The sequence below is a fragment of the Serpula lacrymans genome (genome assembly GCF_000218685.1).
Source record: "Serpula lacrymans var. lacrymans S7.9 unplaced genomic scaffold SERLAscaffold_5, whole genome shotgun sequence".
Classification (NCBI taxonomy): domain Eukaryota; kingdom Fungi; phylum Basidiomycota; class Agaricomycetes; order Boletales; family Serpulaceae; genus Serpula; species Serpula lacrymans.
Window position 1 is genome coordinate 2723134 of NW_006763294.1, and position 21999 is coordinate 2745132.

The 21999-nt window shown below is 46.9% G+C and overlaps 9 protein-coding genes across 9 annotated transcripts; 5 read left to right on the top strand and 4 right to left on the bottom strand.

The window, feature by feature from the left end:
- Positions 1–996: 996 nt before the first annotated feature.
- On the top strand, positions 997–3075 carry SERLADRAFT_414751 (uncharacterized protein; the record flags this gene model as incomplete). The annotated part of the gene is made up of 7 exons (XM_007317014.1): positions 997–1611; positions 1663–1783; positions 1840–1888; positions 1959–2051; positions 2178–2327; positions 2382–2525; positions 2581–3075. 7 exons carry the CDS (start codon positions 1383–1385, stop codon positions 3073–3075), a joined length of 1281 nt encoding a protein of 426 aa, XP_007317076.1.
- A 1006-nt stretch (positions 3076–4081) lies between these two features.
- On the bottom strand, positions 4082–6639 carry SERLADRAFT_448015 (dicarboxylic amino acid permease; the record flags this gene model as incomplete). Its single annotated transcript, XM_007317015.1, has 11 exons — positions 4082–4280; positions 4332–4374; positions 4424–4548; positions 4618–4690; positions 4740–4988; positions 5046–5103; positions 5155–5576; positions 5622–5639; positions 5697–6021; positions 6077–6310; positions 6395–6639. 10 exons carry the CDS (start codon positions 6224–6226, stop codon positions 4082–4084), a joined length of 1662 nt encoding a protein of 553 aa, XP_007317077.1.
- A 90-nt stretch (positions 6640–6729) lies between these two features.
- On the top strand, positions 6730–9245 carry SERLADRAFT_464507 (uncharacterized protein; the record flags this gene model as incomplete). The annotated part of the gene is made up of 10 exons (XM_007317016.1): positions 6730–6934; positions 7000–7091; positions 7150–7296; positions 7348–7655; positions 7710–7813; positions 7868–8191; positions 8253–8361; positions 8422–8571; positions 8629–8714; positions 8772–9245. 6 exons carry the CDS (start codon positions 6787–6789, stop codon positions 7969–7971), a joined length of 903 nt encoding a protein of 300 aa, XP_007317078.1.
- Positions 9246–9279: 34 nt separating this feature from the next.
- On the bottom strand, positions 9280–11006 carry SERLADRAFT_464511 (uncharacterized protein; the record flags this gene model as incomplete). The annotated part of the gene is made up of 8 exons (XM_007317017.1): positions 9280–9653; positions 9723–10042; positions 10096–10120; positions 10170–10223; positions 10276–10299; positions 10349–10529; positions 10584–10643; positions 10779–11006. The coding sequence occupies 8 exons, from the start codon at positions 10862–10864 to the stop codon at positions 9411–9413; spliced, it is 993 nt and encodes a 330-aa protein (XP_007317079.1).
- Positions 11007–12609: 1603 nt separating this feature from the next.
- On the top strand, positions 12610–13079 carry SERLADRAFT_368423 (uncharacterized protein; the record flags this gene model as incomplete). The annotated part of the gene is made up of 3 exons (XM_007317018.1): positions 12610–12768; positions 12834–12937; positions 12995–13079. 3 exons carry the CDS (start codon positions 12610–12612, stop codon positions 13077–13079), a joined length of 348 nt encoding a protein of 115 aa, XP_007317080.1.
- Positions 13080–13260: 181 nt separating this feature from the next.
- On the bottom strand, positions 13261–15124 carry SERLADRAFT_464512 (uncharacterized protein; the record flags this gene model as incomplete). Its single annotated transcript, XM_007317019.1, has 11 exons — positions 13261–13429; positions 13465–13816; positions 13874–13936; positions 13988–14045; positions 14108–14161; positions 14217–14321; positions 14382–14479; positions 14533–14569; positions 14692–14729; positions 14782–14850; positions 14980–15124. The coding sequence occupies 11 exons, from the start codon at positions 15008–15010 to the stop codon at positions 13303–13305; spliced, it is 1032 nt and encodes a 343-aa protein (XP_007317081.1).
- An 840-nt stretch (positions 15125–15964) lies between these two features.
- SERLADRAFT_414757 (uncharacterized protein) lies at positions 15965–17445 on the top strand (the record flags this gene model as incomplete). The annotated part of the gene is made up of 5 exons (XM_007317020.1): positions 15965–16671; positions 16720–16762; positions 16827–17070; positions 17094–17209; positions 17260–17445. The coding sequence occupies 5 exons, from the start codon at positions 16238–16240 to the stop codon at positions 17290–17292; spliced, it is 870 nt and encodes a 289-aa protein (XP_007317082.1).
- Positions 17446–17652: 207 nt separating this feature from the next.
- SERLADRAFT_347648 (glycosyltransferase family 69 protein) lies at positions 17653–19377 on the bottom strand (the record flags this gene model as incomplete). Its single annotated transcript, XM_007317021.1, has 5 exons — positions 17653–17789; positions 17848–18034; positions 18099–18428; positions 18489–19238; positions 19291–19377. 5 exons carry the CDS (start codon positions 19375–19377, stop codon positions 17653–17655), a joined length of 1491 nt encoding a protein of 496 aa, XP_007317083.1.
- A 155-nt stretch (positions 19378–19532) lies between these two features.
- SERLADRAFT_464525 (uncharacterized protein) lies at positions 19533–21786 on the top strand (the record flags this gene model as incomplete). The annotated part of the gene is made up of 5 exons (XM_007317022.1): positions 19533–20083; positions 20184–20403; positions 20465–20644; positions 20703–21419; positions 21483–21786. The coding sequence occupies 5 exons, from the start codon at positions 19642–19644 to the stop codon at positions 21598–21600; spliced, it is 1677 nt and encodes a 558-aa protein (XP_007317084.1).
- Between the last annotated feature and the right edge of the window lie 213 nt (positions 21787–21999).

Genomic DNA, 21999 nt, shown 5'->3' on the forward strand with positions numbered 1-21999 from the left:
CCGGCGATCTTCTCCAGATCTTTACGAACTTAGCTATAGCTAGCCAGCCTTACGCACGTTTACGTATAGTTGTTCGTACACGCCCCAACTGGGCATATCGCTAGAAATCTGCACATTTCCTTCTTTGAATGCTTACCCTTGGTTCTTAGTTCCGAGTCTTTACCATCACTCAATCGAACCTTTGCACCTTCTTCCCCAGTTTTTCTCTCCAGTCTTCGAACGCCGGGGCGAGACGACGGGAAAAAGAACGAAAGATTTCATTTCTGGTGAAGCTATGATCCATTTGGCTGTGTTCTTCTGATGGAAACAGAATGCACAGTTGATGATTCCCATCATGCAATCTTCCAACAATACTCATGATTGGCTTCCTTGTATGTACCAAATATGACCTAGCTCGTTCCAAGGTGTCGAGACATCGTCGGCGTCGTTCTTTTTGTTTCATTATTAATCACTCCCGTCGCGTTTGTATCAGTGCCCAGCGAGCGACCGCAATCTAAACATAAACTGACAGATTCCAGTCCGAACGGCGACAAAGTAACTGTCCCATATTTCTTTGTCTAGTAAGTAAGATTCATACCTATAGCCGCTTCTGAAACGTTTTCAGCTTCGGGCGCCATCCATGGAGCCATGTCCATATTGAAGGGGGAAAAAAAGATTCTTCCATTTGGGCTTCTCAAAAGTTCCGCCAACGCCGCACCTTCAATTCACTGGCCACTAACGCTGATTTTAGTTAACAAAAACGCTTCCGCATCAGCGCCCTACCAAGTTGATACTATGCAACCTTGTGTTCATTGATAGTCGTGTTGCGCACAGCGGATCCGTCGGGTGAAACGTTACATGAGACTATGATGATGGCTATGCTTGCATTTATCCCGGAGCCTTGTCAATGTTAGTAGTATGTGCTGATGCTGATATGCATGGTACTAGCCTCACCTTGGAGTTGATCCGATCCTTTTTTTTGGACACTCACAGGTAAGTGAAAGGGCAGGGACGCACCCTCCTCATGTCTCTTCTCCCATAGCCCGATATCAAGGAGAAGGAGGCCATGCTCCGCGGAAAATTATGCGATACACTGGATCTCAGTGGTACTAACTTTGTAGATCCTTTGCCCACTTGAGGCTGTACATCTACATAGGGACGAGCAGGGCATGCCATTGCTTGTGGAACGTCTTAGGTATTCCGCTTGTTTGGCGGGTAGTCGAAATGTGGACCATCTGCGCTTTGCCTGGCTTGATGGACTGACAATGGTGGGTGGCATCCGCCTCTTTCTGGTCTTCGGCCACCATTTCTCTGGCCACCATGTATGCTTTGGCCACCCTGGAACCTACAAAACTATGGTTTGCGTGACTGCGTAAAGCCATCAACTCTGAAGCATTGTAGTCATGCATAACTTTCAGCTCGATGGAGCAAGTGAAATCGTCAAAGCCCTTATCCACGATCATTTCCATCCAACCACTGAGTTGTCCGCCCTCTTCGATTCAAAGGAGAAGTCATGTCCGACAACACGCGTAGACTTGAAAGATTCGATGGAATATGCACAGTTTGAATCTATCTCAGGTACAAACAATGTGTCTGGTGTCAGTATTGTAGCAAATACCCTTGACCTAGAAAGTGAGCTCAAGCTGCCATTGGTACGTGTAGTCACTGACGCGTGTTACACAGGTCTTTCATTTCATGACCTCCATGGAAGTACAGTAACTCCGGAAAATCTGTTCGAGTCACTAGAAACGAATGATATCTACTATCACGCATGGGTGGCAGTCAAACGTGTGACTGAGGCGAGGTAATGAACCCGCTTTAATTGGTTTATTTGCATCGCAGCTAACACTTCTCCTTAAGAGCTAACATGAGCGAAGAAGTACTGACAAGAGCCGCGATAGAACAATTCGTAAGTTTCTCTACCGCCAAATATATCCTCCCGCTCAAAATACATTGACATGGCTATCACTACCCCTCAGTTGGTCGAACTTGGAACAGCGATGCTAGACTTTGTCCCAGGGCCCATGTTCACGTTCATTGATCCCCGCTTATATGATAACACCGCTGCCATGGTACGTCAAGCCAAGTCTTTGGTAGGACGGTTCGAGAAGTTTGGGGTACCGCGTGATAGAGTGGTCATCACTGTGAGTATAAATAGGCTGATACCGTATTGAACTCACTCCAATAATACAATATAGATTCCTGCGACGGAGCAAGGGATTCATGCGGCACGAGACCTGGTCAACAACAGCTCCATATATGTCAACCTTACTTTGGTTTCTGGAATTGTCCACAGTTCTGCCTGTGTCGAAGCTGGGGCTACAGTTATGACGATGAGTATGAGCCCGGTAGGCTTCTCCCTCCATCTCCACCCCAGCGATTCACGCTCACCCTCTATCCAGCTACTAGAATGGTTTGAACGGAAAAGGAAAACCCTGGGCCCAGCAACACCACACCATCCTGGAGTAGAGACTTTACAAACTTGCATATCTTATCTCCACTTACATGATGTCAAGACGAAAGTGGTGATCGCGGACGTTCGACTCGTACGATCGTTCATTGTTATGCCGTAATCTCAGCACTAACTTCCACACGTGTTAGTTGACCGAGTTAAGACAAATACACGGACTGGACGCGGTGCTGTTATCTAAAGGCCAGCTGGGACGGATCCGAGGACGTCAAGTGACAACACGCATTCCAGATGTGACTGACAAGACACCTGCCTCACTGCGAGCAAGCCAGGCACAATATCCCACGACATTCCTACAATCAAAGAAAGGCCTCATGTTCACCATGTCTGCAGAAACACGGAGTATGGTTTCGGCGGTACTTTACGTGGGTATTGGAAAGATGAAGGCCTGCATGGAGAAAATCGAAAGCACCATTCGAGACGAGCTAAGGTGGCAAATCGAGCTCGACAATTTGGATCTACGCAAAATCTACTTTAGGGAGCCAGAAACGCCGCAGCGAAAGCAAGTCAAGCACCGGGAGTCTCCTAAAGCAGCCGATAGAGGCGCGCACAATTGGCCAGCAACTAGCGTGAAACCCAGTCGAAACAGTGGAAAACTTATGATTGAAAGCGACGAGTGTTTCTAACGATCTTCTCCCTTATTTTTATGTTTTATCTAATCCTATGTAGGTTATGTTAATACAAACTGCTGTAATCCATTAGACTATGCCGTGTCCGGGTTTTCAATCAATTGTGACAGCAGAAGCTGTACGGGCAATTTATGCTCATAGCGATGTTCGGGTATAGGGCGAGGCACGATTGATAGGAGAGCGGAGAGGTCAGAAAGCGCAAGTCATATACTCTGAACGATAAGAGAGTTCATGACCAAAGGAGTTTGGACCGTCATTTAACTTGTCACGGGACAAACCCGATATTATTGTGTACAAAATCCACTAGATATCGATCTCGCTCGGCGACAGCGGCAGCCGTGGTTTGTACTTGACCCAAGAGGTTGACTCACTTCTCCATGGTCAGCGTAAAGTGAAATGGGGCTCAATTATGGAGATCCCCGCTTGTTCAGCGTCAAAGAAGTAAATCGTTACTATGCCATCAGAATGATCAGTCAGGATATCCCGTGACGATGTGATGCTGGCAAAGAGCTTTCCTGTTTGCATCGACATGAAATCAACTGGCCGCAGCCTTCGACGGCCCCAACTAACTCGAACAATCCGTTCATGTCGCTTGTTGTTGACTTAATGGGTCACTACAGATTATGGACGATGCCGAGGTCTATACACGCCTTTTCAAGTTCAAGTAGATGATGGTGAACAAGGCCATGCTTACACGAGCAAATATAGATCTTCTTTTAAACTCAAACAATCCGAATCGGCCTTTACTTGCGCATGGGGTATTTACGCCAGCCAGGCGGCTATATATTAAAAACCGGATCATGGATCTTGAATGACCGATTTTCACATGAGGCATAGATAAGCCAGCTAAAGATTTCCACGACATTTGAGAAATGACATGCCTGTAGGCCCATCTGTATTTATCTATCACATCCACAAGGGAATTAAATATGAAGGAAGGGTGCAATCCACACCTTAAATCTTCTACTATGACCTTCCACCGGCGCTACGCTGATAAACCATATCATAAGGCATCCCATACTCTTCCCATCACGGACTTTGTACCCAACAACTTTTCCTCAGCTATGAAACGCTCTTCTTCTTCGTCGATCTCTTTCTTACCAGTCACCAGGTCTACTTGTGACGCGGGGATAGTTTTAGTCTTGCAGAAAACCTTGTAGCCTAGCCAGAGCACCAAAAATATCGGGATCGCGATGTATGACCTATACGGTAGACATGAGAAGCTGTCCCACGTATCTTCTGGAACGACTTACGTCAGAAAGGTAGCGGACGAAAATGGTATGAAGGTGCTGAAGCCTACAAGAAGAGTTCATGGGAGCATTCAAACATAAGGATGTACAGTTACCATTGAAGAGAAGTACAATTCCAGTGAATACTAACGCAAACCAGGAACCATAAGGCTGAAACGGTGCTTTGTATGGAAGAGTATCACGAGACACCCCTTGGGCAGCCAAAGCTTTCATGAAGGCTCTTCGTGATCATCCAAGTCAGCGGCGCGATGTACAATGCGAAAGAAGAAAATCCACTTTTTTGACTTACATATGGGTGTAAGATATACACATCCATGTTATGGCTCCGAAACTTGCGATCAAGTTTGCAAACCAACCAAACGCTACATAACTCATGAACCTCCACCATGTCGAGCGATAACATGTACGCACCTACGGAGCTTGAAGAACTAACATTCAAGAAAGTCAAAAAACATACTGAAGTACAAAGTATCAATGCTGGCCAGGGAACTCCTATGCGATTAACTTTGGCAAATATCCGAGGTGCCTTTCGCTCCACAGCGAGGCCATACAGTGTTCTCGAACCAATATACAAATCAGAATTTGATGCACTTAGCACAAATATAAGAACGACGGCGTTGATAACATGATTTATAACTTTTATCCCGACTATGGTGGTAGCTGTTGCGGTGTTAAAAACGCGTCGAAGTAAATCGACCAGAATAGAGCATTACTAACCTACAACAAAAGGCGAAGCCGCAGCACCTGCTTTGGAAGTATTCGCAACAAAGAGTGTCTTTAGACAACTTTCAATAAGCTTCCAGCCATAGCTTATTACTGCACCTACATTATTTGTACTTGGCACAGTTAAGCTGATGACAAATGTACCGCCGACATAGAATACCAGAATTCGGATGAACATTCTCCTTATGGCCTTGGGAATGTTCTTCCGTGGATTTTGGGCTTCGCCTACAGTGACCCCAATCAACTCTGTGCCAATGTAAGAGAATAGAGCGGTGGTCAGCGTGCTCCAGAATCCGAGAAACATCGACAGGGGTGAATTATGGACTTGATCGAGGAGGTAAGTACCCATAGGACCATATGGGTATCTCCAGTACCTGAAGCCGATGCGGTCACCTTGAGGGTTTCCACCAAGGTCAATAACGAGTCCCATCAAAATCAGGCCAACAAGAGCTATAACTTTGATGCTGCAAGACCAGAACTCAAACTCTCCAAAGAAACGAATGCCTAAAAGATTAACCGAGAAGACTACAACGCGTTAACCAAGGGTAGCAAGTATTTGGCGGAACTTACTAATCGCAATGTAGATTACTACGAAGTGAAAAGCAATTAATGCCGTGAGGAGAAGATACAGACAAAGGACGTTACCCATCCACACCTCAATAGGAACGGATAGCGTCCAGTATTGAACCACAGCGCCAGCAGCGTTAACATTATTTGTCGTCTGGATGAAATACTTGAAGAGATAGTTCCATCCAAGGGCAAATCCGAAGGCAGGATCCACATATCTCGTTGCATAGCCTGCAAATCCTTTCTTGTGAGGTAGATATGCTCCCATTTCACCCAAAGAAATCATCACAAGATAACAGATGAGTCCCATAAATGAGTATCCGACAAAAAGCCCTAGTGGACCTCCTCGAGTTAAGGCTGTACCAGATCCAATAATGAGACCAGTGCCCAAGGAACCACCGAGCTATGTTGAATTTTCGACGTCAAATAAAAGCAAGTGAGAATAAGAAGATACATACCGTTATCATGGAAATTTGTCTGGCTTTGAGTCCTCGGTGTAAAGAATGCTCTTGTGATGTATCCACGAGTGTGTTGTCAAAGAGAGGCTCTTCATGTTTGTTAGGACAGACACTGCCATGTATCCTACGGGATGGCAAAGCTGCAACCATGATGGGGAAGACAGAACGAAGACAAAGGCGATAAGACAAGGCAAAGAAAACAGCCAAAGATTAAAGGTACAAATGTGATAAGACCTGTCAAGAGACCTGTAGTATAAGTTCGGCATTCGGAAGAAGCATGATATCCAGAGAATGACTGATAAGGATGTCTGCACCCACCAATTGAGTATCACACATGTCTAATCCTCGACATATCCACGCCAGAAACATGTTTTCTTGTCCTGTACAGGAACGGAAAGAAATAAAAGCGTAGCTAGCCAGTTCAAAGTCACATTATTGTGTCCCAGCAAGTTGGCTGGGGCGGGTAAGACAGTGCATTTGGTAATGACTGTAGCAGGCATGCGTAAGTGTTGCAGGTTACACTGGCAGAAACATTAGCATAACAATATGTCACGGTCGGGAGTGAGCATGGCGACCTGAAAAGCTTGAATTGTGACCAATAACATCACATGATGTGACAGCGTGGCGAGGTCACGGTACAGTACAGCTCTAACCGGGCCGCAACCGCTACTATCGACTCTCGTGTCTTTACCTACATCCTCCGCCTGCTCATGAGTATACGATTATCGTCCCCAGAGCAATATGATGCTCTCATAGACAAGTACGATACTTGGATGTTTGATTGCGATGGAGTGCTATGGCACGGAGATCGCCTGATTGATGGTGCTATCGATATGCTGCACATTCTCAGAAGTCGAAGTATGTCCAGAACTATAGTCTGTTAGGTATACTTCACTGACTTGACATCTCTTTTCGAATTCAAGAAAAGACGATACTGTTTGTAACTAACAACGCAAGCAAGTCCCGCAAGAGCTACAAGGGCAAATTCGATCAACTGGGCGTCGTAGCTTCTGTGGTATGCCAATTCCCCGTCTCTTCAGTCCATAATCGCAAGTACAAATACCTCTATGAAGGATGAAATATTCGGATCTGCCTATGCGTCTGCCGTCTATATCTCATCTGTGATGAAGCTACCGAAAGATAAGAAGGTATATGTGATCGGTATGTCAGGTATCGAAGAAGAACTGCGAGAGGAAGGTGTATCATTCATAGGCGGAACCGTCAGTCGATCAGCCCACCATTCAATCTTATCACTTACCAAACTCTACTAGGACCCCGCTGACTGTACAGTCGAACCGTTCTCCTTGGCAAACTTCACCCTCGATCCCACCGTAGGCGCTGTGCTGTGTGGACTCGACGTTCATGTCAACTATACGAAGATATCGAAAGCATTCCAGTACCTTACCCGGAACCCCGGCTGTCAATTTCTAGTCACAAACGAAGATAGTACATATCCCAGTGCCGATGGGTTGTTGCCTGGAGCAGGCGCAATCAGTGCACCTTTGCGCTTTGCTCTAGACAGAGATCCAATAAGTATAGGCAAGCCTGCAACTACTATGCTGGATTGTATCAAGGCCAAGTCAGTTTCAAAGACTTCAAATGATTCGTCTTAACTCAATGATCGTATTGCAAGGGTAAATTTCGATCCCAAACGTACCATCATGGTGGGAGACCGCTTGAACACCGATATATTATTTGGACAGGGCGGAGGACTATCGACATTATTGGTACTTACCGGTATGAAATTCACACCGCTTCGTCGTAACCTTTGTCTCTGAACAATACCATCAGGTATAACATCAGAAAAGGACATCACAGGTCCTAATGCATCTAGTATTGTGCCAGACTACGTCACACAATCCATAGGTGACCTTCGTGCAGCCGGAAGCCCGTAGTTCTAGAGATGATATCCAATAGAAGAAGTATATCTGTAGAATTTAGACTGGTATAAATGTCCGAATAGGAGTAGCGGCATCAAATAGTTTTCTCTTTTGGAGGTTTTTGTGAATTGATATGTTCCTGTGCAAGCCACTGCACTAAGCTGACGGCAAGAGCCAAGAACGAGCCTAGGATGTGACCCATTATACCACCGAACAGCGGTGTCAATGGCCAAGCCTGACGAGAAGAAAGTGATGAGGATGGGTGCAAAGAAACGCTCCAACATATCAAAACCAACCTGCCACGGCCGATCCCAGTCGAGAGCAATGGGAATGGCACCAGACCAGCATCCAAGCATACTCCCGACAGCTGGATATACCATAGCCCTTTCCATAGGATTCCGGGGTCTAGAAGAAACGGAGAAAGCGATGAACAATCATATATGGCTCTGCGAGTGAGAAACTCACGATAGCTCAGCAAACAATCTGATCCATGTCAGCCTATTTATCAAAGCTTTCGTGTCTGGACCAAGTGAGGGGTACCCTAAAGTCAATGTGGGCGTGAACACCGTCAGAAAGGAAACGATGCAGGCCAGCAGGTAGGTGTGCAAAGAATAGCTGTGACCTATCGTATTAATACCCCCAAGACGCCAAGGATTGAAGTGGACAGCTCACCTGAATATGGGGGCACCAAACAGAACGATGATGATATGGAATAACAGTGAAACAAAAAGAGTGAACAGAAACGCTTCGCCATATTTCTGGTCCAGCTTCGGTTAGAAAGTTCATGGAAATAGTCATCCCAGGAGCTCACTCACAGAAAGCCTTTGTTTGTTGAATTCCTGTCTCTGAAATGTCTTCTCGATCTCGGTTCCTTCAAAACTATACTCGAAGCACCAGTGCCTCATCCATCCTCCCCACCATCCCTGCAACACCGCCACTCCTGCACATATCCACGCAAGCGTTAATACAGGGTTCGCTGTCAATGCTTCCAAGAGTATGTGTTGTGGCCGATCGGTTACTTTCACCTCAAGGTCGATGAAAAGGTAGGACGTTTGCGGGACAAAGAGGACGGTGAAGACCAGGAGGCTTGCGTGAACCCCTACAATGGATGTATAGCGAGCGAGGGGAAAGAAACGGGCTTCAAGTTGAAGAGATACATCTTTTGAGTGTGGTACTGGTTGGCTGGCAGGAGCTTTTGCAAGTTTTGCTTTCCGGGCGGGCATTCCTGGTCCCAGAGGTGACTAGAATTGATTTCTGGATTTCCTCGTCGCAGTTCATGTAGGGCCGGTTTTGTTCACTTATGGCTTGCTGGACTACAAGTGGACTACTACAAATATTTATGTATTCACTAAGATCAACTATACGTTTTTATGTCTACAGGAACGCAACTGTATAACTTCGTGTTAATCATATATACTCGTGACTAGTTAAATCTTGAACATTACTGTCATGAGTCAGCCTTCAGTACTTTGGTCAGTTAACATTATTACACTTTCCCTTTTGTCTGCGTTGTAGGCCATAATCTCTAAATTTCCAGTACCGGTGGAAGAGAACTCAATGTTAGTGTTGTCGACCTGTGGAGGGGTATAGAACCTCGGCAATGTCGTGGTACCTCTGGTGAACGTGGTGGTACGAACGTCTTTTCCATGTTGGAGACCATATCCAACTCGCACAATAATGAGGAAAGGAATAGTCGACTGTTTCACAACGGAAATGGTCTAAGTCAGGAAAACAGAAGTAGGACGTCTGTCACGAAAGATGCTCACGGCGAGTTGTGTGTGAAAATTGGTTCCCACATTTCCTGCAACGTTTCCGCGTGCCAAAAGACAGAGCAAGATGATGCTGCATAGTGCAGCGAGGATACCTGATTCTATCATCATGAACATGGTGGACTTGTACGTATATCGCCCGCCGAATTCGTAGGATTTCCTTCCTGCCTTCCAGAGTCGGTACGCGATCCCACATGTTGCGAAAACATTGATGAAAGAATCCATCGACCAGCCTGTCATAGCCAAGGGGAAGACACCGGGCGACAGAATACTTGCGCCTGGCCCGAAAAGGTGTGCGTCGGCAGTGATTGCAACGGCTACCAAAAATAGGTCCGCAAAAAAAGCAGGGATAGATGATTATAGTACTTACCAAATTGTATAGTCTGAAACAAAACCTAGGACGCAATGTCAGGTACATTCTTTCATGCATATCAACCCACATACTGGGAAAATGCAAAACTTCCAATTGAAATTCCAAACAACGTAGAATCTCCATATCTGTTCAACACTTTAGTAAAATTATTCAGAGCGACCATATGATGATTGATACCAAGAGGTAATCTTGAAGGCAAAGCTAGAGAAAGAATCAGTTTGTTTACTATTCGTGGGGAAAGGAAACACACATTGGAGATGTAAAGGCTTCCATTGACAAACTGTAGAGTGTTCGTGCCCAAGTAAATGTCAGGTCCATTGGGAATAGCCAGGATGGCTGGATCTGTGAATGCGTGAAGCAATTGCAAAAATGAAATGATGACATGCCCAGTGGCTATTAAGATTGACAATGTCGAAGCGGCTAATAGAATCCTAGAGACCACGACTTCAGACTCAGTACAAGTCAATCCGAAATATTGCTCTTACTTATGAGCACCAACACGTTTCCCCACCAAGACGTGCACGCATCCGCCATATAATACAAGGCTATTTCACATCGGAAGAATGCTGTTAACAGTTGAAAATACCTTGAATGGGAATAAACTCACTTGATACCTGGGATTTTTGGTGTATGGATAGTAGAAAGGTCAGTTGTTCCGCGATTGCTCAGCAATATCTAAGTACATACCATATAAAATTGTTTCCAGCCACATGCAGGTTAGATTCATCTGGCCGAAAGGAGGGATAGTTTCAGTGGGAGAAGACATTCTGCTCGTTGGAAAGGGACCGTAAAGTGACAGTGACGAAAGAGGAGCGAGCAACTAGATATGCACGAAAGTGTGGTCGTTTGTGGTGACAGAGAACCTTGGGATCAGGATAGGAAGGAAGACAGTGATTCCAGTTGCCATCAAAAGCAATTTTTGAATTCATGGTAGATTTAAATCAGTCAGAACTCGCTGATGCGAACGCACGTCACGATCGGATGGGCGTAGGATGGGCGGTCTGTACGTTACGAATCCGGTGCCAACTGTGTTACATCAATGTTTTCGGCTACCAGATTCGGAAGGTCAATTGACACTTCGTGTAGTTGATCAAAGCAGAGACTGTACCATGACCACTGTAGCAAACGGAACATGTTTTAGTCATGAGGATCCATGTCCCTATTATTCAAAGCCTTCGTGTCTGGAGAGGGGTGCCCTAAAGTCAATGTGGGCGTGAACACCGTCAGAAAGGGAACGATACAGGCCAGCAGGTGTGAAAAGGGTAGCTATGACCTATTGTATCAATACCCTCAGATGTCAAGGGTTCAAGTAGGTGGACAGCTCACCTGGATATCGGAGCACCAAACAGGACGATGATGGTATGGAATAACAGAGAAACAAAAAGAGTGAACAGAAACGCTTCGCTATATTTCTGGTCGGGCCTGGTTAGAAAATCCATGGAAATACTGGTCATCCCAGGAGCTCACTCACAGAAAGCCTTTGTTTGTTATATTCTGAAATGTTTTCTTTATCTCGGTCCCTTCAAAACTATACTCGAAGCACCGGTGCCTCATCCATCCTCCCCACCATCCCTGTAAAAGCGCTACCCCCGTAGATATCTTAATACAGGGTTCGCTGTCAACGCTTCCATGACTTTGTGCTGTGGCCGATCAATCACTTTCACCTCAAGGTCGATGAAAAGGTAGGACGTTTGCGTGACAAAGAGGATGGTGAAGACTAGAAGGTTTGCGTGAACCCCTACAATGGAAGTATGGCGAGCGAGCGAGGGATGGGATAAGCGACACTTTGCTTGCTTATTCAACGAAAGGCGAATAGAATGATGACGCTTTGTTTGCATCGTGGTATATCGACCACATTATTTTTACGGAATGACTGCCTTCCTTCATCTTTTCTGCGGGAGACTATGTTGACCATGATACGCTGGTTAGAAATCCCAGAAATGTCATACATATCATATAATATCAATCGTACCACTTCCTCGTCGACTTCCTCACATTAAACATACTGTGAACTCAGAGAAGCAGCCCTCTGACATTAAATCAAGGGTATATTCAGTCCAACTGACCACCGTCATGACGTCTTGGTGAGACACTGTATTAGACTGATTTCGGCCATTCCCGGCATCGGCTACTGCCGAGACACTGCACAGTTCATTCAAGCCACACCAATCTTGCCCTGTACGATACCCAATATAGCATCGGCGCCGGCCTCAACGACCTCAAGACTCAAGGTATGCTCCTACAGTTTATCACTTATGAAGTAGTTCTAACAATGTTTTGTCTTGAATAGGTATATCAATCGATGTGAGTTCGAATTTCCGTGCCATCTGTCTATAAAGGTGTGGGGTAATGGATGCACGAAGAAGAAGCGAAGAGTAAGGAGGGAAAAGATACGATTCTGGTGCAGGAGGCTATCGAGAGATGGATAAGGTGGAAGGAGCAGCAGAGATGGAGGATAGGACGTTTGAAGGACAATAACTGACTGTTCATCTTTCCCTCTTAGCTTTTCCAATGGCTCAACGTGTCACTCTCCGCAAACGTCAACCCTACAACACCACATCGAACCGCCGACGTGTCGTCAAAACGCCCGGTGGCAAGCTTGTTTACCACCATCTCAAAAAACTTGCTACGCAGCCTAAATGCGGTGACTGTGGAGTTGGTCTGCCGGGTGTATGTATCGTGACATTGCCGCTAGATCAGGGAGGCTTATGCACCCATCATTCATGTCCTTATAGGTACCTGCCCTTCGTCCTCGTCAATATGCTACCATTTCCAAGCGCCAAAAGACCGTTCGCCGCGCATATGGTGGTTCGCGGTGCGGTGACTGTGTGAAGTCCCGGTACGATTTTATCACATTACTCGTTATCTCCTCACTCAATCATTTGAAAACATGTAGAATCCTCCGGGCATTCTTGGTAGAGGAAGCCAAAATCGTGAAGAGGGTGATCAAGTCCCAAGCAAAGACGGGTGGCCGGAAGTAAAACTACTAGCGGGGGTGATCACGATGCGATATGATATATCTCTTTATGGCTGATGTCATGCGCTTTCTACTATCTTTTCTTCATTGCATCCATGTACATGGCCGTCTGCCAAACAATGACCGATGAGGTCGATATGCGGTACTGCTTTCTGGTGAAAGGTTGTATGTGGTTGCCCATTCATGAGAAGATCAAATCATCGTCATCACTACAAGTACAGGCATATTTAAGAGTGTCCTATCGTAAAAAGCAGCAACATAGCTAGAAGAAGAGACAGATTCTCCCAGAGAATCTCCCAAGCTAACGTCCACAACCTTATTCTAGCCCAAGAAAAATGCTCATATGAGACTACTGTCTGCTCGTAACATCCCTTTCCTCCGCGAAGTGTAGCGGACGAGGCACACTGGGTCCGTCGAAGTCCGAGAATGGATCTTCCTTGCCATCCTTGTCACCGCCAAAGTCGTCATATTGGCTTCCTCCTCCGTATGCATAAGCAGGTGGTTTGCCAGCTTCAGCATCGAACTGCGGTGGAGCACCTGGGGGTGGTGCGTAGACGTTCCCGTAGGCTGGAGCATATCCGAGATTTGACGACGATGCGTTGTAAGGTGGATTATAGTGTGACGGATAGTTGTCCAGTCTTGCTTGGCTCGAGGGAGCGCGAGACGCATTTGCGGGACTGGATGGATCTAGCAGTTGACGGAAATATGCGAACGCAATTGCTGTAAACAGGAGACCAAGGACTGTACCGAGTAACTGATGAAAAAGGAGGTTGAGGTCAATCCAAATACGGCACTCACTAATCTCTATTATTACCGAAACAATCTCCGTCGCCGTATCACGGTTATAAGCACTTGTACAAACTGTTGGCATCTGTCAGTCAGTAGGCCTGTCCACAAGCGACTCGAACTCACACTGTTCAGCATTTTCGCCATTAAGACCGTCTGAAGATGTGCCCCAAATGCCGAATCTCTACATAGCAGATGTATCATATGTGATAGATCGCGGTGCAGAACATGGGAAACGGTACTTACGAACGAAGTGCTTCCGCCTGATGCAGCTTCTTGGCATTCAAGCATGAGGTCACTCTGCCATTATCATGATGATTCTTAGATATATATGCATGAATGGCGGTGCACTTACCTTGAACGTAAAGTGTATGATAGTTCGCATCAAGCCTACCGCGATGACAATAAGGGTGCTCAAACCCGAGAGAAGAGCGTAAAACCTAACGAGCACTACCCGTTGCTGAACGCAAATTTGGTTTTAGCCTTGGGCACAATAAGATCGACAATTGAAAAAACCCACCGAAAGCGCACTGACTATACCAAAAACTTCGATGACACAAGCTACAAGAAGCAAGACACCTTGGATAATGGCAAAAGTAGCAAGTTTTGGAATGTGATCTGTGCAAGAAGCTCGTACATTATTCCTGTGCTAAAAAATCATGATAACTTACCATTCTGGTCAACACTCAGTTCTTTGAAGGAGGAAATCTGCAGAGATAGATTATCAGAGCTTGTGGCAATGGCTTTGTTGGATCACATATGTGCGTACCGCCCTAAGAATGATAGAAGCGAATAATGAATAGATTGGTGGTGGGAAAAGGGTTACAAACGTACCAAATCAATGTCCACAGAGCACCGATTGCAGAGACTGCGCGAAAGCTTCAGCGTCGCTGAACAAACCAAACCGAAATTCAACTCACCAGCAACGACCACAGGCCGCAAGCTTCTACCGTAAACTCGGTTCACAAACGCATAAGGAGGAGGAGCACCTATCAGTGAGTAAATTCAGTTTGTGATGGACTGCAAGCGCGAAAGATGGTGCCTCTACTGACCTGGAGTAATAAATATCCGAGTTCTTCCTCAGTGTTTTCTAGAAATACAATGTTGATTGTACGCACCTAGAGGAGGAGCCCGTCTGTTTGAGTTCATCGTTACTACTTTGTTGCTGTTTTATTATAAAGTGAAGGTTAGAGGTAATAGATAGTCGTAAAGGTGGACACTAGGGTTGGGGCTCAATGCCTTATACTGTAGCTGCGGTGGTCGAAGCAGTGGTGTGGCTATGTCACAAGGGTGTTGTCTAAATCTCCCACGCCATCCATCTCAGATCGTAAGCAAAGCCCTCGGCAATACCACAGGACCAATATGTCAATTACAAGACAAAGTAAAATTGTTCCATTGGAAAAGAAATACGAAGTTATTGATACATTGCAACTAATAGACCTCTAGTTCCATGCAAGACCGCAGAGTAATGTAAACCCGTGAAAACGACACTATTAAATAAAGCGAATGTCGAGTGAGTCTTCGAAAAGACAACCCCATCGGCTTCGCGACCGGGGTGCAAAAGAAGTCATCCGATATGGCTCAAATCAAAATGAAGCAGCGAGAACAGCGAAAGCAGCTGAACCAGCCAAGATGCTGATGCCATGAGAAGTTGCGCCATTGCTCGAAGCCGAAGGCCTACAAATATAGATCATCAGCACCCGTAGAGAGCTACATAGACGGGAAACACACGCACGATGGTGAGGTAGTAGAAGATGCAGTAGTGGTGGGAGATGTGGTAGTAGCGGAAGCAGTAGCGAGGGTGACGCCCTGCAAAGAACGTGAACACTAGCGCGAGGGTAGACAGAAAAAGGGAGACGTACAACGGCCGCACACATCTCCTGGGCAGCAGCCTCAGCGTTGGTCAGATCACTACCAGTGCAAGAGCTTTGGATGCAGGAAGTGGAACTCTGGACGAATGCAGAGTCATTACACAAACAAGCGTCGTCTTGCGAGCTACAACTGCCAAAGTTGGCATCGATGAGACAAGCCACGGCACAATCTGAGCAATGGGACGATACAACATCAGCCTTTGTAACGGTACCTGCCGGTGAAACGTACTGGGTAGAGAAGCCTGGCGAGAAACGAGTCCAGCGGAAGCAGTGCTGAAAGCACCAAAGGCGAGGAGAGCGAGAGTGAAGCGCATTGTGGTGTCGGGTAGGGTAAAAAGGTAAAGCAGCAAATGAAGTGGTGCTGAAAAGCGAGTGCAAAGAGCGAAGAAATTCGAGGAGTATGGAGTCGAAGAAGGGTAACAACGGTCTTTATACTCTCACCCGACACTGTGAATAGTTGCAAACAAAGGCTCGACGTGGCAATCAAGGGAGCAATAATAGGTGTATGTTGTTGAACGCCTTTGTTCCGCAATTATACAGCGCACTTCCCATCTCTGCCCTGTTCTATGTTGTAGGCCTAGACTGCGGTGCAGATTCACATTATGTGTACCACGCGAGCGATGTAACGAATAATGGCAACGACGACAAAGGGAATTCCAATCAATGCAACTCGCTGGGAACCTCGGTAAAAGCGAGGAACGAAAAGAACAAAGCCGTTAGCACTACCAAATTGGGTAATCAATGGGTCGTTCGCACGAAATACTCCCGCGGCACCAGGAGGTCAGGCACTCGGAACATGCCGAAGAGATATACAGCACCACCCAGCCACCAAACTGTACTCTGTTTGTGGCGTGTAACCAAACAGAACCAAAGCGGTAACTGGAATCTGTACTGTAGGCCAAAGAATTTGCTCACCGACCTCGACATCCTCAAGACATGGTACGTACTTATGTCCCACTGGACAATGAATGAAAAGGCTAATGTCAGCTACTCCTTAGGCCACAAAGACCACGAAAAAGGTGATAATCCTGTGCATTCATCCTGTGGAGATCGATAGCATTCTGAACAATCACCTATCTATCGCTGCAATCTAGACTGGCGGTAAGACGCGCTCCGCTCTCTCAGATGTTGTTACGCGGGAGTACACCATCCATCTGCACAAGCTTGTGCACGGACGTTCTTTCAAAAAGCGAGCTCCCTGGGCTGTAAAATCTGTTGTTGATTTCGCTCGCAAGTCTATGGGCACCACTGACGTGCGGTTGGACCCTAAATTGAACCAAGCACTGTGGGCCCAGGGTATCAAGTCTGTTCCCCACCGGATACGTGTAAAACTTGAGCGTGAGTCATATGCATCGGTATAGCAATAGAAGCTTATTTGCTTTATCCCTTTCGCAAACCAGGTAAGCGAAATGATGAAGAGAACGCTAAGGAGAAGCTCTTCACATACGCCAGCCATGTTCCTGTTACGACTTTCAAGGTATGCAGATATTTTAGTGTATAGCATAAACACTCACGCACGGATCACAGGGTCTTCAAACCACCGTTGTGGATGCGGAGTAAAGAGTTTCTCGTACACGCTGGGGGAAGGAGGTCTGCGGTGGGGGCTCATGTAGTTGTTTTTTCCTCATGCCTGCCATGCATCAACAATCTTATATGCCATGCCGAGCAATCAAAAGCACTCAAAATCTATATTGATCGTTCTGAATATCATATCGCAACATGGACATCGTGATGAGGCTATTCTCCTAACGTTCCTACTATCCAACGTCAGTACTCACATAGGTGAAGTATTTTTGACGGGAACCATAACCTATGCCCGTTAGGGTATCGTCTGGCATGTTACAGTAAGTTTTAACGTATATCGCATCTCGCCTGTGCGTAGAGATAGTGCAAGTGTGCCGTGGACTATCCAACGCTAAATTATCCCCACAATATGCTTCTGTCGTGTTTGATGCGAACTGCTTCCATTCCAATAGACCTGTTTGGCATTCTTTCCCATATAGGATCGACGTCTGGACCGTCAATGTCACCGGCGCCGTCCCAACCCCAGCACCAAACTGAGAACAAATGATAAGTCAAAAGGGCTATTCTCATACTGATCTAGGAGACACTCACCGTATTCGGGACCTGGGACAAAGTCCAACGCTTCACCTTCTTCTTCGGCGAAGAGACGGTCATGAGGACCAAACCATGAACGATCCTGAGGATCCGTCCGTGGGTTGTCTGGCAATCCTCCCAGTCGGACGTAACCACGGATAGCCGTTAAGTTCCGGCGAGAGGGATGGATTATGTCAAAGACTTTCTACAAAGCGTAAACGCATTAGTGAGCATCGACCGCTAGAAGATAGTGTTACGGTATTACGAACCTTGTCATAGGCCAGTTTTACTCGAGGAACCATCAAAATCCTCCCATAGCCAGCCTCCCAATAGTCGTTACAGATTAGACTGCACTCTGACGCAGAGCACTCCTCTTCCATGAGTTTCGCCATTCGGAAACGGACGTATGGCGGTGTGTAAAAGGGTGCAGGATCGAGTACGGCTATACCGTTCCAGCAGGACTGAACTTGGACTGGTAAGTGTTGTTGGAATCGTTCCGAAGAAGCAGGGTCGTGGAATATGTTTTCAAATGGAGCATTTTCAAGAGCAGTGCCGTTTATGTCCCTAGCAACCCAGTTATCGTAGAAGACGGGAGAGGCCTATCAAGTCCAAATGAATAGAGTGGTCTACGCAGTGATATTTCGACGTGAGAGACTTACGATTTCATCATGATACATATAATCAGCAGCGCACGTGATACCTGCATTATTTGTTCTGCTTTGCCAGATAAGCTCTAGGAGGTCGTCAACGCAAGGTAAAATATCGTTCATAAAGATAATCGTATCGAAATATTCATTTGTCGCGTCCCGGAGCTCGTGAAGGGGGTTGAAGGCCTGGTTTCGTACTTCGGCCAAGTATTCGATACGGTGGTTGAAAGCACCTCTGGTACGAGTGGAAGTACGAATGGTCACGCGGAGACCGACGCTTCGAGTGAGCGCGTCAAATATGCGCAAGAGAGCCTTGGTCTGGTCTGTGGAGCCATTCTCATATATAGAGACATAAACATTGTGATATCCAAGGATGGCTGAAACGCGGAAGAGAGTAGCAAATAAGTCGGGTATGATATCGAAAGAGTTGTAAAGATTGATGGCGAAGAAGTACTTGTGCTCTTTGGTTGGGGTGACCTGGTGGTGTTCTTCACTGCCCAAGTCCAAGCCCCAGTTAGTTAGCCAGGAAGACTGAGAGGGCTTGTTGTGTCCGACCAGTGACATATAGCGGTCTCTCACTTGCTGGATGTAGACGGGCTGAGAGTCCCGGGTACATTCTTTGGTGTGGTGAGGGGACAACGTGGAGAGAAGTTCGAGGACTCGTAGACGCTGGTCGATGGATGGGAGAGTGACCGGTTTTCGAGCAGAGAGGCGCGAGACGAATATGGGGCCATTGACACCACGCCATGCAGACGACAGAACCTGAATCCACAGAGAATGAGGGTGGAGAACAGATGGACAACGACAGACTCACACCAGTGGGAAACTCGCGTCCGATGAGGAGACCAAGGAGAATGCCGAGTATGAGGGCGAGGGGAGTGGGGACGCGCCTGAACTGCATCCAGAGGACAGTGAAGGACCTCAGGTTCATGATAGGGAGGATATGGCCAGCCGAGTATAGAGCAACAGCACCAGGAACGGAGGACAGAAAACACAACCCTAACCTTACACACACCCAGCGAAAAAACGAGGTCGACGCGGATAAGCCTTCTTGCCGACGGCGAAGTGGGCCTTTCAGTGAATTTGGTGCACCCTACAGCTTTCCTTTCTCCACCACCACCATTGCTTTCCTTACTTCCTAGGGGGTCTTCGCATCGCCTTGTATATGCAACGACGACGCGCAGGCAAACCACTGGCTCATATTTCTCCTCCCATTCAACACGGCTCTGCTGGCATGGGCTCCGATTCTGAGAAGAGGTCTCGCCTGAACCAGAAGTACTTGGGGGTCACAAATCGAATATGGATCATTGTCTTCGTTTTCCTCTGCATCATTGCTTTCACCCACTACGCCTTGCCTTCTCAGCCTCCTCCTAGGCGTGTCTTCATTAGCACACATCTCGAACCGAAGAACTACCTTAACGAGACGGATCACAATCCTTTTGAATTCTGTCCAGTCTTTGGTCCTGGTGACGAGCTCGCAGAGAAGTATGGCGCTATACCCTTGTCGCAGAGCAGATTGCATCTAGGAAGCGGTGCACGATTACACCGAGTTATCCATAAAGCACTCCTAGGTCAGCCAGTGGTTATGAGCGTTCTGGGTGGATCTGGTGAGTGTGAATACCCCTGCGGCGTTCATCAATGCGTTCTTGCATCCTACTCTGCGAGACAGTCGACTGTGCGTCTTTCTGATATCTTTCACTCCGACAGTTTCCGCTTGTCATGGTGCAGGCGACGACCCTCTCGCTCCTAATTGTTATCCTTCGAGATTCTTCCAGTGGTGGAATACAGTTTTCCCTCATCCAGCATCAGAACTCACAAACGGTGCCATGCGTCGTACAAACTCCGGCTACTTTGGTTTCTGCAGTGGTCACCACATACCCGACGATACAGACCTCGTCGTCCTAGAATTTGACGCAGACGACCCCGCGTAAGTGGGAAACGTCCTGCTTTTTGAGCGAATAGTTAGAGCTGATTCCGTGTATAAAAAGTGACCCTTCAACTCTCGACAACTTTGAGATTCTCGTGCGCTCTGTACTCGACCGACCTGACCAGCCAGCCGTCGTTATCATGGGACACTTTAGCCCTCAGGTGCATCAGACCCACGGGTTTGCTGGACCAGATCATTGGCACAGTGTAGTTGCCCAGTTTTACGACGTCCCTCATGTCAGGTAACTGCATCCCGTCGACGGCCCCATCTCAGTACTAAATTCTTCAAACCACATCCAGCATCAAACCCATACTATACCCGGATTACATGTCCAATCCCGATTCTATCAAGAAATACTATGCTGACGCCGTTCTTGCTAATACCCAAGGTCACGAAGTGATCGCAGACGTCCTGATATCCTACTTCCAGTCACAGATATGCTCAGCCTGGGCCACAGTTGGTGGCTACTCTCACGAAACTTCACCAGCACTTGCGTCTGATCCAGGGGCTGACACTCATCTTTTTGGAGGCGTTGGCGTGCGGAAAGGTGCTGCCGTCCCCGAGCCTCAAAAACCAGCAGACGACGCCAAAAAACAGCTAACACCCGTCGATTCCCATGCAATGTCCCCCCAATTACGCATCCCTCCCAACCGCATCAGCACTCGTCCCAAATCCGACAGACTTTTCCGAGAAATAGCTCCATTCTGCGCTTCTGCCAACGACCTCGTCAACCCCGTCCCTCCATCGCTGTTCTACGGCTCCGGCTGGTACGCACACCACCCACCGGCGGGCTCGTCCGCGTTATTGACAACGGCGCACTACTGGCACTCTTCGTTGCCGTTGAGCAAGCTCAGGATACCCGTACGTGTGGGAGCGGGCGATATCGGGATATATTACCTCAAAGAGCCTAGTAGCGAGATAGGTGAAGGCAGTTATATCGAGTGTTGGGTTGATGATAACTACAGTGGATCAAAAATTATTGAGAATGCAGCCGATATCAATGATGCTACACCAGCGTATGTTCTTATTCTTGACTTGCTCTCTCGTTATCAGGGGTTGCTCATAAGCTTTGGTTTTAGGCTGGAGATCATTGATCATTATGTCTCTAGAGGACCACATTTCGTGGAGTGTCAGCTATTGGGGGAAGAAGGGCAGAGTGTACCCTCTTTCAAGATCGTCGGTGTATTTTCAACATAATAACAAATACTTCTTTGCTTGCCACAATTTAGACCATCTAACGCGAAGTTCTGAATATCTGAAGAAGATTTTGTATACCGTACATGTTACAGCTGTCTATATAGACTATTACACACCATATATTGCACGCCGCGCAGGCATGATTTGAGAGATGATTATGTGGCGAGGAGTGTAAAGAAAATGAAACAATCCCCTACGCACAACTTTGAAAAAAAAAAACATCAACATGGACACTGTGGGAGTTGAACCCACGACCTCACGCAGTCAACGGTGCGAAGCGTGCGCGCTACCAACTGTGCCAAGTGCCCGTACCCCTGTCTTTCCAACTCATCAAGTCCTCCTGGCAGTTCCTTATCAGGAATTTCCCCCTGATGAGGTCGAGAAAGATATGACAAGCAT